General features: G+C 38.6%; 1 protein-coding gene across 3 annotated transcripts in view; it reads right to left on the reverse strand.

Annotated features, from left to right (window-relative positions):
• The window catches only part of SVOPL (SVOP like), a 102632-nt gene that overhangs the window by 75849 nt on the left and 7589 nt on the right, over nucleotides 1–19194 (reverse strand). For all 3 annotated transcript variants that reach the window (XR_005987319.1, XR_005987318.1, XM_041752153.1), the window contains exons 2-6: nucleotides 9338–9483; nucleotides 8933–9053; nucleotides 8679–8770; nucleotides 5228–5326; nucleotides 702–773 (exon numbers count right to left, since the gene is read on the reverse strand). Coding sequence is in view for 1 of the 3 variants with exons in the window: in XM_041752153.1 (XP_041608087.1) it covers nucleotides 702–773; nucleotides 5228–5326; nucleotides 8679–8770; nucleotides 8933–9014 (345 nt within the window). In the remaining 2 variants the exon portion in view is untranslated. The remainder of the gene's footprint in view (nucleotides 1–701; nucleotides 774–5227; nucleotides 5327–8678; nucleotides 8771–8932; nucleotides 9054–9337; nucleotides 9484–19194) is intronic.

The following is a 19194-nucleotide window of genomic DNA, read 5'->3' on the forward strand; positions in this document are numbered from 1 at the left end:
TGGATTTAATACCAAAAAAAATCATATCTTCTAATATTTTTCCTTTGGATAACTCCCATGATTGAATATCTTTCAAGATTTGTTGACCATTTCTATTTTTTTGTAAAATGTCTTCTTGTGCTTTTTACATTTTTTTGAGATACTTGTGTTTTCAGATCAACTTCTGAATGCCTATGATATTTACTCTGTGTACCTCAAAACGTACAGCCAGTTCTCTATTTTCCTTTGGGGCTTCCCCCGCTCGTGCTTATGACCAGAGATGCCTTCCCTACCAGATACTAGACAAGGAAGCAAAAGACAGACCTAGGCTTCTTTTCAGAGGACATAGGTTCCTCTCTTACTGCTTAATCTTAGTAGGTGTATGACCTTGAGCTGGTGGCTTAGTTTCAAAGCTATGCCCAAGCTAACTAACATGAAGCTGCTTATGTTTCTATGTGTCAATCTCTGTATTCTAATACCTTCTAACTGTGCGCATCCATCAGTTCCATTCCTGGATGGCGGGGACCAGGTGTAAGGACAGGTGTTTCAGAAAAAGATGAGAAAGCAAAGAGAGCAGTCTGGAATTCGGACACGGGGTGTCAGAGAGGGACATTTCCGCACATTCACTCTTGGTTATTGATGGAGAAAGAGAAGCAGTGGTGACATCATCACAAAAGAAAACGCAAAAGAAAATTCCAAATCATTCTTTAAGGCCAACCTACCTTCCAGCGTCCATATCTGTCAGCCAGGAGGCCAAAGAGGATGCTGAATACCATGTAGCCAAAAAACACCATCTGGAAGTGGAGGAAAAAAAAAAGATCAACCTGTAGGCAGGCTTTCTATAATCTGCTAATTTACTGCATCTCCCATTCATTCATCATAATGAAAAGTCGACTGGAAATGTGCAAGGGTAGGGGTTGAAAAGTGGGTTTCCACAAAGCTCCTCTGTCTCTGGCTAACATGTTCAGGGCTTCAGAGGCTGAGGCTTCCCACTGGCTCACCCCACACCTGAAGACCCTGCCCCCGGTAGAAACCAGGGTCGGAGGAATAAGGACTTGCTTTCCCTCCGATCCAAGATAATGGTACTGGCCTCATTCTACTCAGACATTTAATTGGGCATTTCCATTTTTAGAATTAAAAGAAAAAAAAAAAAACCTCTATTCATTCATGACCTGCCTTATTCCTCACACAAGTAGAGACTTCCAGAAGCAATTCTCCTTTATGTTTTTACAGGTAAACATAAGCTTTAAATAAACACCAAAACCAATCATTCATACAGAAACCCTCTTCAGAACTAATATAAACCTGTTTCTTCTCCATACTTGTTCTCACGATGGCTTGTGATAAAATCCAAGAACCTGGATATGATACCAGCATTTTAACTCAGTCTAAGCTGTGATCTGATGTCTATGCCTTTAGGCTACTTATTTTTCTTCTTTCAAGCTGTTCGGAGCTTCACTTGCTTTTTCCTTTCTAGTAAGATCTCTGAATGAGTGACTCTAGGGTAATCAAAGGAAAGGTGTTAGCTTGCATTTCTAAGACTTTTTCAAGAAGAGAACTGTTTCTGCTGCCTGCTTGCTTTCTCTTTTTTTCCCTTCCTTATTCTTCATAAGGAAGACTCAAACACATTTCTTCCATAGGGAACTATTTTTTTTAAAAAAAATTATATCTATTCTCAAACAACAAAGCCATGCTTTTCCTCTGTGCACTGTGCTTTCCAGGATAGAAGGGGATGGTGGGGGGGTGGGGGGCGGCAATGGGGGGGTGAAGCCAGTGCTTTCTAAAGGCCAGTCTTGGGATAGCTGCTGCCCTATCATGAAATCTGATCAGTCCTCAGAAAAACAGTAAAAATAAGGTCAATGTGATACATATTGAATAAATCTAAATTCATTAAATATTAAGGGCTCTCTTTATTCTGGAATCATTTTCTTTCTGATTGTTGATATAAATGTACTCTTCTTTTTTTGAAAGATGATAGTAGTCGGTTGCAAGATTTCTTACCTCTTTCTCGCCTTCTAATGGCCTTAATTATCATATGTATATATATATTTTTTAATGCCAACCCTATGTCAGCCGCTCAATTTAGAAAAATTATATCAGTTGGTGAGTCTCAAAATTTGGGTGTCCCTGAAATTAAGCAGTTTCTTTTATGGAATTATCAAACTCCCTCTAAGAAGGAAGAAGTAAACTAATTTTTTTTCTCTTTGAGTAGACTTAAATAAAAGGAAGCAATCACAGACTACAGGGCAGAGAGTAAAGTGGCTCTTTGGATTTAAAATACTTTCATTTATTGAGATGCTATGTTGGGTTAATAGACTTAATTGTACCTGGATTAAGTTTAAATTAAATGATTAATAGAGGTGAAGCAAAGAGTCAAATAAGATCAAATTTAAAGGTTACTCTGTTCTCTCCCATCAGTGGCAGATTTTTTTTTCTTTCTTATCTTTCCATTCAGTACAAAGACATGACTTTTCTTTTCTTTTCTTTTTTTTTTTTTTTAGACATGACTTTTCTAAGGCTGAGTTGTTTATTATTAAGCCTGTCCTGCAGCACAAACCTTGACTTGATGGCTATGTGAACCCCAAAGCTTGCCAATGCTAATCCTGTTTGGGAAATTGCACTGAGGCAAGAAGAAATAATCAATCTCTCTCTCTCTCTCTCTCTCTCTCTCTTTCTCTCCCCCTCTCTCCACTTCCTTTGGAGGGTCTGTTTTTTCTGCAGATACTTATTTTTAGCACAAAAATTACTCTTCTATTTCTGTTTCATGCAGCACATAAAGTTTTGTTTCTTTAGCCCCAGCTCTTAGTCACAAAACATGAGGGATTATAATTCATCTGCAGTTCCCAAGGTTACACCATCAACAACTAACCGCCCAGGCCAGGTTATCCGGAAGGTGGCAGGTGGCGCTGGGGTTGGGAATGGGGAATCTGGGAGATGGTCAGAAAAAGACCTCTTGGCTGACCAGTCTGGGCCCCTCCTGTTAGCAAGGGTGTGTGTGGTCAGTGAACCCAAGGCACAGCTGCCAAAACTGGATGGGACTCAACCAGGATGACAGACACTAAAGGACAGCAGCCAAGCCAGGGACTCAGAGCAAGAAACAGACACTTCTGGGGTGACTTGAATTCCCCAGAGTAAAGTCTCCTGAGCGGGGACCTGCCTAACAAGGAAGTCATGTCACAGCTCATAATAGGGAGCCTCCTTATTTGCCACCATGAACAACATAAATGCAACCACAGAAAGGTCAGCTGCAAATATAGAAAGTGTACCATGTAATATAGTTTTGTGGGAGTGACAGATGCAAACACCACATCTGGATGTTGCCACGTGCTCAGGAATGAAGCCAGCTGGGGTGTGGCACAGTTATAGTTACACGGGACCTTGTGGCAGTCACTCACAAGGTACAGGATTGACAGGGAATGCTTTCCAAACTGCAACTACATTTTATAGGGAGAAGAAAATGAAAAATGGCTGAGTCACTTAATTATAAGCCCAGGTAACATCTTCAGCTATTTTTATTCATACCGTTTCCCTCTTCTAAAAGTGTTAAAAAAAAAAAAAAAAAGAACAAATATAACAAAATTAATAAAGGAATTTTAAAGAGAGAAATGGATGTAAAAAAGTAATCGGATTTGTAACATTCGCTGCTGGGATTGAGTACAAAATCAGACTTCACATTTCCTGGCCCCCACAACACAGGGAGAAACACAACTGGGTGGGTAATATACGTTCTCTGAGAGGAGAACTCAGATCAGGTCATTTCCTTATGTGAGGAGGCTCCTGGTTCCCAACACAGATGAGAATTCCCAATTTGTTTGGTTAAGGCAGTGAGTGAGAGGTGGGGACACCCCTTCCCCTCTGCCCATAACCCCCAGAAAGCTAGGGGGCTGGAGAAAACTTCTGGCATTCTCCACAGCCACTTTCAGAACATGACTCTCACTCTCTTAGAAAGCCTTACTCTCTTCCAAGCCTCCGCCAACTGACTCTGCATCCTCTCCCCATCTCTGCCTTCCTGTCTCCTGCCACTCCCCTCTCGGTGAGGATGTTGGCACCTGGCTCATTGTATTTCTCTCTATTAAGTCCTGTCTTCATGAAAACCACTCCAATACCCAAGTAAATCAATTCTCCACTCTTCACCTTGTGTTTCTTTTGTCTCCTTGGCCGATGTGACCTCTGAGATACTTCAGAACACAGTTCCTCCCCTCCACATACTCTGCCACTTGACCACTGCTAACCTATCTACGTTCCAACCTTATCTCCTCAGGGCTCTTGGAAAGCTGACCATGCCCCTCCTTAAAGCCCCTTAATGGCTCCCTGTCATCCACAGTGTAGTCTCCAACATTTTTAGGCATGAAGAGCCTCTTTTAAGATTAAAAAAATATATATTTACCAGAGCTCTGCATGATAGGAAGTATACTTTAATTGTCATTTAATGAGAAATATGTAATGACTATGAAGTCAATGATGTGTTTAGGTGAAACTGGTCTTTGTTATATAAAAGACTAATTTGAAAAACTGTCATATAGATCTGTACCAACTCTACTTTGCTTGGACAGCTTGCACCTGTCAACCAGAGTTGGGGTGCAGGGGCTTACAGTGGTCTCCAGAATGGAGTCTATGCACAGACTCCAAGATGTTTCTGATCCCCACCTGTCTCTGCAAGCTTGTCTCCCATTGCTCCCTGTTCCTGACTTTCTATGCAAGCAACATGGAACTGCTTGTACTCCCTCCAACACACATGTGTGCACAGCCTGCTGGCAATTCATTAGCTTAGTACTTAATAAAAAATGATGATGTGTAATATGCTTAATTCCACTCTGCAGCAAAACTTAATGCACAATTCATAAGGCTATTCATAACGATCTTTGAGAAAAGTTGAATGCATAACACAAGTCTGTGAGCATGATTTGGTGATTGTGTAAGTCACTATGGTCCAACTAATTTTAGTCTAACTCAAATCGTAACTAATCCATGACTTAAGAGCTACTCTCTCTGATTTGCATTGATCTCTTCTAGCCTCTTGCTAGGAGCTAGAAAATAAGCAGCTCAAAATTGTGATCCCTATAGGAAAAGAGAAAAAAGAGAGAAAGACCCCAAGTGGTAGTTTGGGCCTGCAAACTTATGAGCTTTGGAAGCCAACACAACCAGCATTGAGGTAGCCTTTGTCTCTTAGCCCTATAGCATGAGGGAAGGGAGCAGAAGCCCTGGGTTCTCAGTTGGTTCATTCAAAGCACCAGAAGCAGGCACTCACCGTGGTTACTAATGCCACCTGCCAATTCTCCAACTGCCATTCACAGCGGATGACAGGAGACACGACTGCTATTAACATGATCTCCATGGCCTCAACAACCTTAAGAAAGGAGAGAAAACACCACGTTTTAGTGCTGGCTTCTCATCAATTCTTCCGTGTGCCTATTCTTCATCCTTCCCATCCTAACTTCCTCCTTCCCCTCCTCCACTTAGGGAGCACATATAGTGTATCCACTTGATACTGCTAGTGTCAAGATAAAGAAGTATAGTAGACCTGTGACTTTCATGGATGTAATATTTATGTTTCAAACAATTTGAGAGGGTTCCCACAGATTTATGACATATATTTATTGTGATGTTGCTGATCCATGCATTTGAACAGCAACATTATGAGGGTGTTGTGTGTGGGGGAATAGAGGGTGGGTCATTTGGGTATTGCATGACCTAGCTAACCACCAGCATCCATATCAACCTAGCTCTGTTGCTTCATACTCAGCATTGTGAAGGTCTCAAGGCATAGCCCTGGCAAATGGATTTGTAAAATAGTCTCTGATCTCAAGAAGCTGAGTTGGAAGGTGTATTTCACAAAAACTAAAAGAAAGTAAAGCAGGAAGTACACAACGAGTTCATCACAGAGAAAGAATGTCTGTTTGACAAACCTATCATAAGCTGTGCTACTAAATATTTCTTTCAATAGGAAATTTGAATACCATCCTCATCTATATCTTGTAATTTATAAGGTGAGTTTATCTCCTAGGGAGAGGAAGAAGTAAATGCTAGTAAAGAATTGATATTTGTGTGGATTATATGTATTATGTTGCTATTCGCGTACATATAAATTGAAGGTCCGGGATGAAAAAAATATAGTGGTGTTAGCTACTATATGGGAATTAGAAAGGTACCATAAAGGCTTCTTTCTTCTTGGAAAGTATTTTAGTTATGTTTAGAGTTCAGATAGCTGGTATGTTTTAGTCCCAAAAGTATAATGAATAAGAGATGGCATGACAACCTCAGAAGGATGTTTGATTTATTAAACTTATCTCTCTCAGTAATATAGAGAGTTGGGTCAATATTAATCAGGACTCTACTCCTCTAAGTGGTGTTAGGAGAAAATAAACCAATAAGGGATAAGACTCTGCCCCACCCTGATATAATAGCCTTAGGCGAGAGGGATACAGAGAGCAGCACCATATAAGATCTTAGTAGACCTAAGAGAACACCAGGATTCAGAATGCCTGGTCACAAACTGAGGCTGCCCTGCTGCTGTGATGTTATTACATACACCCTGGTCACACTAGGCCCTGAAATCCAACTATTGTTCTGACTGCTTCTGACCAAGAACCTTAACAGACCATGCCCATCACTATCAACACACCTATTCTGATGAGAAGATCCATCCAAAGTAGCCCACACTAAAACTAGGAGAGAGATTTGGTTACCACATCCAATTAAACAGTTGTGTGTGTGCGTGTGTGTGTGTATGTGTATGTTTACACGCTCATGACACGGAGGAGGAGGCCTGGTAAACAGCCCTTCCTACTGATGGGTTGGGAAGAATGGAATGAAGCAGAATGTCTGTTTGACAAACCTATCGTAAGCTGTGCTACTAAATATTTCTTTCAATAGGAAATTTGAATACCATCCTCATCTATATCTTGTAATTTATAAGGTGAGTTTATCTCCTAGGAAAAGGAAGAAGTAAATGCTAGTAAAGAATTGATATTTGTGTGGATTATATGTATTATGTTGCTATTTGCGTACATATAACTTGAAGGTCCGGGATGAAAAAAATATAGTGGTGTTAGCTACTATATGGGAATTAGAAAGGTACCATAAAGGCTTCTTTCTTCTTGGAAAGTACTTTAGTTATGTTTAGAGTTCAGATAGCTGGTATGTTTTAGTCCCAAAAGTATAATGAATAAGAGATGGCATGACAACCTCAGAAGGATGTTTGATTTATTAAACTTATCTCTCTCAGTAATATAGAGAGTTAAGTCTAAACACTTAAAGAAAACCAGAAGCTATTTTGCAACCACATCAAGTGTAAATATGCAATAGACATACAATCTCCATGGATGTGGATTGGGATATAGACACCAGGGGTTACCTATATAGAGGTGATACCTATCCTTTGGGAAGGGGGTACAATAACCCCATCTTTCTAGTACAGATAATAATAAAGATGTACACCCTTTGTACAGACGGTTTGGTTTATTTAGGAAGGTAAAAAAAAAATATATGTATTCTTTTCACTGGCCGGGGGGCTATTGGTGAAGAAAAGACAGGGTTCACAACATATCTGAAGGCAAAAGATGCAGAAAGTTTAACAGTGTTTAAACCAAGGAGACCATGTAATGAAACTACATTGGGAACCAAATATGTTAAACAGAAGTAGAGATGTTCTGGTTGAAGTAGAAAAGAGTTATGATAAAATCCTCCCCAATCACACCCACTTGTCCCTTGAAATATGGAATCTGACCATTTTGGAGCCTGGGTGAGATATTACTTTATAAATTAAGAAATATTCTAAATTGTATTGTTGGTTATTATAAAAGTAGGGCCAGGACATGTCTTGCCTTTCTCTCCTTTACCGGACTGCCTCCTGAGAACACAAGGCTTTGAAGCCCTGCAGCAGAACTTGCTGAGTGCTACCTCCAGCTCACATCACTCTTTTTCTCATACCATTTTGCTGAGGGTGAGGGTCAGGGCTCTCTATTATTTACTCTCCTCTTGGCTATCTTTAACTTCTCCTTTAAACCATTGTCATGTCAGATTTTCCATTCTGTCTCCTTATCACTATCATATTCCTAACATGTTCTCACTGCACCTATAACAAAAGGAGGAAGCAATAGTAGTTTCTTAGGACATTTCCACTACTGGTCAAAGCCATGGAGCTGAGCTGTCACTCTTTTCTCAAAATAGCTGATGGTAAATAGCAAACCTTTATCAGAGCCTCCTAAAGGTTCTGGAAATATGTAATGATGACAGGTATCCCCTTGTGATTCTTTCTTTTTTTATGTTATTTATTTATTCATGAGAGAGAGAGAGAGAGAGAAAGAGAGAGACATAGGCAGAGAAAGAAGCAGGCTCCATGCAGGAGCCCAATGTGGGACTCGATCCCGGGACTCCAGGACCACACCCTGGGCCAAGGCAGGTGCTAAACCGCTGAGCCATCCAGGGATCCCCTCCCCTTGTGATTCTTATGCACAAAAATTTGAGGACCATATGTCTAATTTTGCTTAGAGTGATACTAGTTAAATATTTATTTGCTCATAACCAAACATGCCAAAGTAGATGAAAATTATTTTTTAATTAGACATCTCACAGAGTTCCTGCTCTCTTTCACTCTCCGCCCTGAATGGACATCCCAAAGCTAGAGGTCAGTGGAAGACTCTTTGTGTCCAATAATGAATTAGCTTTGAAGAGCCAAATGATCTCCAAGGAGCACTCACCCCAGTGCTGCCCATGATCAGAAACAGGGCAATGTGGAAACGTCCAAATCCAATGGTCTCCACAGCATCTTCCACAGTGAATGTCTTTGACTCTAACAAGGAAGGGCAGAATGAAAGGAATGATCTGTGGGAAGCTGATGATTGCCCACTAATAATGAGGAAGAAGATGTTGGGAGACCAATTATAAAAACTAGTAACTACAGGGGGGAATTAAGCAGCACCTTGGGGGTCTGAGACTTCCATGATCATCTTACCTTTTGGTGGTGGCTCTCGGGTCTCCAGGCTCAGCTTCCGGAGGCTAATGATGGTGACCGACTCTGTCTGCTTGGTTGCCATCTTCTAAATGGTCCCAGTTCCCCACACAGCTTGGCTTCCCTGATTGAAGTGGGAGAGGGAAGAAGAAAAATATATAATAGGGTGCACATTTTCCTTTGATCTTCACAGAAAATCTATGAGGTGGGTATTCTAATTCAGCCTCATCTTACATATAAGGAATCTGAGACATGGAGAAGTCAAATGGCCAATTGAGATGATTGGGCTCCAGTGGCTAGTAATTGACCCTGAGTCAGGGCCCAGGTGAGCTGTGGACAATTTGGCCAATAGCATCCTCTACCTGGGAGTGAAGATGGCCTTTGCTACAGAGAAATAATCATAGTAACCTGCACTTTACATTCCCGTAGCTCTTGTGGTTTATTGTGTGCTTTCTATGTAACATTTCATTTCATTTTGACAGAAAACCAGGAACACTTCTTTTTATTGGCTCCATCCCCCTTCATGTATTTAGCCCAAGGAAGGATTCTTAACTCTAGAAATCAAAAGAAAAATAAAACAAAGCTGAGTATCAACTTAGTGAAGTTTTTTCCAAAAGACTTGAAGACATGGAGGGCAGCCCCGGTGGTTTAGCAGTTTAGCACCACCTTCAGCGCAGGGTGTGATCCTGGAGACCTGGGATCGAGTCCTGCGTTGGGCTTCCAGCATGGAGCCTGCTTCTCCCTCTGCCTGTCTCTCTCTCTCTCTCTCTCAATCTTAAATATATACATACATACATAAATAAATAACTTAAAAAAATATTTGAAGGCATGGTCATTTAACTTCACATTCCTCACAGGATAAATGGAAATCATAACCTGTTCTGTGATGAGATTGTTAGTATTAATATTAGTATCCTCATTTTGATACTAGTACATATTGTAGGTTAAAGCAAGTAGTAATTATATTAATTATATATATTATATAGGATTATATTATATTATAATCAAGGAATTATATTCCTTGATTAGGAACCAAGATTTTTGGTTTAAAGGAAAAAAGATACAAAAATCAAAGAAGTTATATAAAAATCTTATAATTGTAACTTTGAATTGGAAATATTCGTATGAATTCACTATGTATTACATACATATATCCTAACATTATCCACTGGAAGAGCCTGGAAAAAATGACTAATGAGCACTACTAGAGCCCAGATTGTTTTCTTTCCTATTTCCCATTAAAAGAAACCCTGGCGCCTTAGATAAATGGCTAATTCTGGATCTGGGACAGGAAATGTGTAAATTGAGCCTGGAACATCTTGTCATACCAGATAGCATGGAAGATATCAAACACTCCTGGGGTTGTGACAAAAGATTACAAGATTCAACTTGAAAAGGCTCCCATCAGCCAAAGATGGGACAATTTAAACATCAAGAAGAATAATGACTGCAAAGAATCGAAACACATCAAAGATATCAAAATCCATCGTTCATAGCAACACTGAAATGAAAATCTCACTGATCACCTTTGGAGAATACTAAGAAACCAACTCATTACTCTGAAAACTAGTAAATGTATTTCTTGTACAAATTCTTTGAACTTCAGGGTAACCAAACAGTGAAAGAAAACTTTTTTTTAATTTCAGCTAAAACCTGCAGAAAAAAAAAGGATGGATGGAATTAAATTATTATGATTTTACAACTCAGTGAAATAATGGATCTAGGTAACGATTACCAATGGCTGCTGAACTAGTAGGTGAAAGGCTGATGAAGAGATGGGTAAGAGATGGATAAGACTGGTCACCCTGTAGCCACTGTCAGATCTTAATGTCACTGAAAGAAAGACAATCAGATATCACGTGGTCCCAATGAGCCACAATAAGAGGGAGGTATACAGCATTACTTGCGATGTATTCTCTTAAGAAGAGGTTAAACCAGAATCTGATCAAGCCTCTATCTCTGCCAATTCATACAGGAGATGAAAAAGGAAATTCATTAAACTACACCATGTAGCTGCAATAAGAAAAAAAATCCAGAATGAGGGAGTTGGATAAGATAAATGACCCAACTTCTTCAATGAATAAATGGCATGATGAAAGGACAAAAGGAAAACTTACAAAGGAAAAGAACAAATCAAATAAATGATTTGTTCTTATTTGGATCCTCATTCAAAGAGACCAACTGTAAAACAACATCTAAGAGAATGAGGTGAAAAAGAGATGAGAGTAAGGTTAGGGAAATGTAAGTGAGTGCAGAAGTTTGATGATATTAAGGAATCTCTGATGCCATCATTAGGTATGATGATGATATTATGGCTACAGTAGAAAAAAAGAATTCTTATATAGTAGAGATACACACTAAAATAGAGATGAAATGAAGGGGATCCCTGGGTTGCTCAATGGTTTAGTGCCTGCCTTTGGCCCAGGGCGCGATCCTGGAGTCCCAGGACTGAGTCCCAGGATCAAGTCCTGCATCGGGCTTCCGGCATGGAGCCTGCTTCTCCCTCTTCCTGTGGATCTGCCTCTCTATGTCTATCATAAATAAATAAATCTTTAAAAAAAATAAATAAAATAGAGATGAAATGATATGATGTCTGGGATTCATTTTAAAATAATTTAATGGGAGGGCACCTGGGTGGTTCAGTTGGTTGAGCATCAGACTCTTGATTTTGGCTGAGATAATGATCTCAGGGTCTTGGGATTGAGCCCTTCATTGGGCTCCACTCTAAATGGGGAGTCTGCTCGAGATTCTCTCTCTCCCTCTCCCCCCAAATCCCTCTCTTTCAATAAATAAACAAATCTTTAAAATAATTCAGCATGAAATATGATTCAAATCTTATAGATTCAAATCTTTAAAATAATGGTAGCATGGGATATGGTGCATAAGTAGATGGTCATAAAGAAGAGTAAAGAATGGCTATATGTTGAAAATTATTGAGGATGATGGGTGCATTTGGGATTCATTTTACTATCAGCTTTTGAAAATGTGTAATATTTTTCAAAATAAATAGTTCAAAAAGTGAAGTTCTGAGATTTTAAAATTACATTTCCAATGTCAGGCCACTAGCAAATGACAGAATCAGAACTCAAAGGTACTTTTTTTTTTCAACCAGAATATAGAAATAGCCACAAACCAGTCTATAGCAGCATGTCAAGGTCATCAATGTTTGCTAAGGGTCAGCTCTGTATCTTGTATTGTGTGGGCTCCTGTGAAGACTTTGAAGGAAAGTCTGACATGCTCTCTGCCCTAAGGAGTTTTTATTTGAGTTGGGGACACGAAAGATACACATCAAAACAACTATACTGTAATGTTGATATTATTTGTTTTCTTAAAACACTGTCACAAATACATAAATATTCCCAGATGAGGGATAGATCAATAATGCTCAGAAGTTCATGAAATCCTCTTTCCCATGGGAAAACATGAAAGTACAAAAAGCTATTATTTTCCCAGAATGGAAAAAGTAAAAAATAATTGGCCTTTCAGCACATCTGTGAGCCTGAAAATCATGACAACAGACTGTTCTAAAACTACTGCTCCCTTTCCAGACATTGTCCAAACACCTTTTGGAGGGTGTTAACTGGTAATCTTTTTTAATGAAGTTATCAGAAAAAAAAATCCCTTTCTTTTGATTATAAAAAGAGACTTCTAGACACATTGGCTATAACAGGGGCACCTGAGTGGCTCAGTAAGTTAAGCATCTAACTCGATTTCGGCTGAGGTCATGATCTCAGGGTAGGTGAAATCGAGTCTTATGACTGCATGCTCAGTGGGGAGCCTGCTGGAGATTCTTTCTCTCTCCCTCTGCCCCTCCCCCTGCACTCTCTCTCACTCTCTCTAAAATAAATAAATAAATAAATAAATAAATAAATAAATAAATAAATAAATAAATATTTTTTAAAAAATTGGCTATAACCATCATATTTCTAGATATGAAGATGAACTAGTAACAGATTTAACTTAATCAAAATTTGAAAATGAGGCTATTCAGTGAGAATTAGATAGTGGTGATGACTGTACAACCTTGTACTAAAATTCACCAAATTATATACTTTAAAACGGTAAATTCTATTGCACACAAATTACATCAATTTTTTCCCCCTAAAAAATAGTCATACAAATCATGGCAGCAGACTTACCAACTGAAAGTGATTCTGGCCATTCATAGTCTTAGAGAATAAAACCGTTTGGTTAGGTGGGAAAATAATTTTTAAAATCCAAGTTCATTTTAAGTTCAGTTACAAATAAAATGCTTAACAATAAGCTCAATCTTCAATCAACATTTAATCTCTCCTACAGTCAAGTTTTATGACTTCTCCTAGCAATCAAAACATGTTTTACAATTTTAACAATCACAAAGGCTTACTTTTAGAATAATAAAACAACCTCCAGCAACCTCCTTCTCCTTTTTATAGTAAGCAGCAAGAAAAGAAACCCAAGAAATCTGCCATTTACGATTGAGCAGAGCAAGTTTTAATTCGTATGCTTTACCCCGACCAGGTAGTTCCACGGGTCATAAATAATCTACATTCCTCCCTTCTCTTATCAGCAAAAAGAATTCATCACAGAGGGCCTGGCGTTTAGCAGTTTAGCACCACCTTCAGCGCAGGGTGTGATCCTGGAGACCTGGGATCGAGTCCTGCGTTGGGCTTCCACATGGAGCCTGCTTCTCCCTCTGCCTGTCTCTCTCTCTCTCTCTCAATCTTAAATATATACATACATACATAAATAAATAACTTAAAAAAATATTTGAAGGCATGGTCATTTAACTTCACATTCCTCACAGGATAAATGGAAATCATAACCTGTTCTGTGATGAGATTGTTAGTATTAATATTAGTATCCTCATTTTGATACTAGTACATATTGTAGGTTAAAGCAAGTAGTAATTATATTAATTATATATATTATATAGGATTATATTATATTATAATCAAGGAATTATATTCCTTGATTAGGAACCAAGATTTTTGGTTTAAAGGAAAAAAGATACAAAAATCAAAGAAGTTATATAAAAATCTTATAATTGTAACTTTGAATTGGAAATATTCGTATGAATTCACTATGTATTACATACATATATCCTAACCTTATCCACTGGAAGAGCCTGGAAAAAATGACTAATGAGCACTACTAGAGCCCAGATTGTTTTCTTTCCTATTTCCCATTAAAAGAAACCCTGGCGCCTTAGATAAATGGCTAATTCTGGATCTGGGACAGGAAATGTGTAAATTGAGCCTGGAACATCTTGTCATACCAGATAGCATGGAAGATATCAAACACTCCTGGGGTTGTGACAAAAGATTACAAGATTCAACTTGAAAAGGCTCCCATCAGCCAAAGATGGGACAATTTAAACATCAAGAAGAATAATGACTGCAAAGAATCGAAACACATCAAAGATATCAAAATCCATCGTTCATAGCAACACTGAAATGAAAATCTCACTGATCACCTTTGGAGAATACTAAGAAACCAACTCATTACTCTGAAAACTAGTAAATGTATTTCTTGTACAAATTCTTTGAACTTCAGGGTAACCAAACAGTGAAAGAAAACTTTTTTTTAATTTCAGCTAAAACCTGCAGAAAAAAAAAGGATGGATGGAATTAAATTATTATGATTTTACAACTCAGTGAAATAATGGATCTAGGTAACGATTACCAATGGCTGCTGAACTAGTAGGTGAAAGGCTGATGAAGAGATGGGTAAGAGATGGATAAGACTGGTCACCCTGTAGCCACTGTCAGATCTTAATGTCACTGAAAGAAAGACAATCAGATATCACGTGGTCCCAATGAGCCACAATAAGAGGGAGGTATACAGCATTACTTGCGATGTATTCTCTTAAGAAGAGGTTAAACCAGAATCTGATCAAGCCTCTATCTCTGCCAATTCATACAGGAGATGAAAAAGAAATTCATTAAACTACACCATGTAGCTGCAATAAGAAAAAAAATCCAGAATGAGGGAGTTGGATAAGATAAATGACCCAACTTCTTCAATGAATAAATGGCATGATGAAAGGACAAAAGGAAAACTTACAAAGGAAAAGAACAAATCAAATAAATGATTTGTTCTTATTTGGATCCTCATTCAAAGAGACCAACTGTAAAACAACATCTAAGAGAATGAGGTGAAAAAGAGATGAGAGTAAGGTTAGGGAAATGTAAGTGAGTGCAGAAGTTTGATGATATTAAGGAATCTCTGATGCCATCATTAGGTATGATGATGATATTATGGCTACAGTAGAAAAAAAGAATTCTTATATAGTAGAGATACACACTAAAATAGAGATGAAATGAAGGGGATCCCTGGGTTGCTCAACGGTTTAGTGCCTGCCTTTGGCCCAGGGCGCGATCCTGGAGTCCCAGGATTGAGTCCCAGGATCAAGTCCTGCATCGGGCTTCCGGCATGGAGCCTGCTTCTCCCTCTTCCTGTGTCTCTGCCTCTCTATGTCTATCATAAATAAATCTTTAAAAAAAATAAATAAAATAGAGATGAAATGATATGATGTCTGGGATTCATTTTAAAATAATTTAATGGGAGGGCACCTGGGTGGTTCAGTTGGTTGAGCATCAGACTCTTGATTTTGGCTGAGATAATGATCTCAGGGTCTTGGGATTGAGCCCTTCATTGGGCTCCACTCTAAATGGGGAGTCTGCTCGAGATTCTCTCTCTCCCTCTCCCCCCAAATCCCTCTCTTTCAATAAATAAACAAATCTTTAAAATAATTCAGCATGAAATATGATTCAAATCTTATAGATTCAAATCTTTAAAATAATGGTAGCATGGGATATGGTGCATAAGTAGATGGTCATAAAGAAGAGTAAAGAATGGCTATATGTTGAAAATTATTGAGGATGATGGGTGCATTTGGGATTCATTTTACTATCAGCTTTTGAAAATGTGTAATATTTTTCAAAATAAATAGTTCAAAAAGTGAAGTTCTGAGATTTTAAAATTACATTTCCAATGTCAGGCCACTAGCAAATGACAGAATCAGAACTCAAAGGTACTTTTTTTTTTCAACCAGAATATAGAAATAGCCACAAACCAGTCTATAGCAGCATGTCAAGGTCATCAATGTTTGCTAAGGGTCAGCTCTGTATCTTGTATTGTGTGGGCTCCTGTGAAGACTTTGAAGGAAAGTCTGACATGCTCTCTGCCCTAAGGAGTTTTTATTTGAGTTGGGGACACGAAAGATACACATCAAAACAACTATACTGTAATGTTGATATTATTTGTTTTCTTAAAACACTGTCACAAATACATAAATATTCCCAGATGAGGGATAGATCAATAATGCTCAGAAGTTCATGAAATCCTCTTTCCCATGGGAAAACATGAAAGTACAAAAAGCTATTATTTTCCCAGAATGGAAAAAGTAAAAAATAATTGGCCTTTCAGCCCATCTGTGAGCCTGAAAATCATGACAACAGACTGTTCTAAAACTACTGCTCCCTTTCCAGACATTGTCCAAACACCTTTTGGAGGGTGTTAACTGGTAATCTTTTTTAATGAAGTTATCAGAAAAAAAAATCCCTTTCTTTTGATTATAAAAAGAGACTTCTAGACACATTGGCTATAACAGGGGCACCTGAGTGGCTCAGTAAGTTAAGCATCTAACTCGATTTCGGCTGAGGTCATGATCTCAGGGTAGGTGAAATCGAGTCTTATGACTGCATGCTCAGTGGGGAGCCTGCTGGAGATTCTTTCTCTCTCCCTCTGCCCCTCCCCCTGCACTCTCTCTCACTCTCTCTAAAATAAATAAATAAATAAATAAATAAATAAATAAATAAATAAATAAATAAATATTTTTTAAAAAATTGGCTATAACCATCATATTTCTAGATATGAAGATGAACTAGTAACAGATTTAACTTAATCAAAATTTGAAAATGAGGCTATTCAGTGAGAATTAGATAGTGGTGATGACTGTACAACCTTGTACTAAAATTCACCAAATTATATACTTTAAAACGGTAAATTCGGGATCCCTGGGTGGCGCAGTGGTTTAGCGCCTGCCTTTGGCCCAGGGCGCGATCCTGGAGACCCGGGATCGAATCCCACATCAGGCTCCCGGTGCATGGAGCCTGCTTCTCCCTCTGCCTGTGTCTCTGCCTCTCTCTCTCTCTCTCTCACTGTGTGCCTATCATAAATAAATAAAAATTAAAAAAAAATTTAAAAAAAAAAATAAAACGGTAAATTCTATTGCACACAAATTACATCAATTTTTCCCCCTAAAAAATAGTCATACAAATCATGGCAGCAGACTTACCAACTGAAAGTGATTCTGGCCATTCATAGTCTTAGAGAATAAAACCGTTTGGTTAGGTGGGAAAATAATTTTTAAAATCCAAGTTCATTTTAAGTTCAGTTACAAATAAAATGCTTAACAATAAGCTCAATCTTCAATCAACATTTAATCTCTCCTACAGTCAAGTTTTATGACTTCTCCTAGCAATCAAAACATGTTTTACAATTTTAACAATCACAAAGGCTTACTTTTAGAATAATAAAACAACCTCCAGCAACCTCCTTCTCCTTTTTATAGTAAGCAGCAAGAAAAGAAACCCAAGAAATCTGCCATTTACGATTGAGCAGAGCAAGTTTTAATTCGTATGCTTTACCCCGACCAGGTAGTTCCACGGGTCATAAATAATCTACATTCCTCCCTTCTCTTATCAGCAAAAAGAATTCATCACAGAGGGCCTGGCAAAAGGTGTTAGGTCCAAGATAATTACTTCACAGCTTTCTTAAATGAAAGCTGATCCCAGAAAGGGAGATTCACATTTGTGATTTCATATATTTTTTTTACGTTTTTATTTTTAAGTAATCTCTACAAGGTGGGGCTTTAATTTACAACCCTGAGATCAAGAGTCACATGCTCTATCGACTGAGCTCGCCAGGCAGGCGCCTCATATGATTTCATATTTTTCTTGATTGAAGAGGAGATTCACATTATTTTGTTTCTATACATGAATGAAACTAAAATGTAACATGGTTTTAGGCAACCAATGGGATAACAAAAAGAGAATTCCTTTTTGGTCATGATGTTGGACTTCGAAAAACAAATATAATCTTCACATATAATGCTTGGTCCTGAAGTGAGCAATATTTATTTATATGGTTGTTAAAAAAGGGGGGGGTGGGCAGCCTGGGTGGCTCAGCGGTTTAGCGCCACCTTTGGCCCAGGGTGTGATCCTGGAGACCCCGGATCAAGTCCCACGTGGGGCTCCCTGCATGGAGCCTGCTTCTCCCTCTGCCTGTGTCTCTGCCTCTCTCTCTCTCTCTCTCTCTCTCTCTCTGTCTCTCATGAATAAATAAAATCTTTTAAATACATAAAAATAATTTTAAAAAGGACTTCATTTTCAGGTTTAGAGTCAACATTTGAATAAAATACATAGACCTGATTGTGGTTTCAGAACTGACTGGAAATGTTAATACCCTCAACAATGAGTAAAATAATCCATGATAAACAAGAGCTGGAAGTCAGGAAAGATGGCAGGATGGGCAGGCATCCCACCTGCAGGATCAGCATGAGAACCAGAGTTATCAATATACTATCTATAATCACAAAAACAACTAAGAGGGCAACTAAAAATAAAAGCAAGGAAAAGAATAAGAACAATTTGAGAATTTACATAAAATGCAAATATATACTCCAAGACTGTACGTTTTATAATTTACATAGATACATAAAAATACCATTACAGTGACTACAGGGCAAAAGGAATGAGAGCTTGGGATGTGGGTGAACGGGAATGAAAAAATACATACACACATATGAGACAGGACGGTGTATGTGTGCCAGGTATGGCAGTGCATCAGTGCTATGTTGAAGACAGCTCCCACCTGCTTTTGAGGGCAGATTGTGCACATCTCTTTCCACCTCTGTATTCAATAACATCACGTTGGTAATTTAAAACCAGCCGTAGTGGGAATATAACACTAGGGAAATCAGCAAACGCTACAATCCAGGTACCATCCCCCTCCACTCTGTTATTAAACACAGCACACCACAAAGCCCCAGTTCTTCCTTCCCAGTGACTCCCAACTTCAAGAGGGAGGTGGTTTGTGATGTGGAGAACAAAGGTAAAAAAGAAAAAAATTAAATATCCTTATAATTTACAGCTCATTGACAAGTACTTAGGATGGGCAGGGTGACCTTCTTCCAGGAACTCAACTACCTCAGTGTTGATGCTTTGCTAGAGGCAAAAACTAGCTTGACATTAGCCTGACCCCCAGGATCCTATAAGTCT

This window comes from Vulpes lagopus, chromosome 4 (assembly GCF_018345385.1).
Source record: "Vulpes lagopus strain Blue_001 chromosome 4, ASM1834538v1, whole genome shotgun sequence".
Lineage (NCBI taxonomy): Eukaryota > Metazoa > Chordata > Mammalia > Carnivora > Canidae > Vulpes > Vulpes lagopus.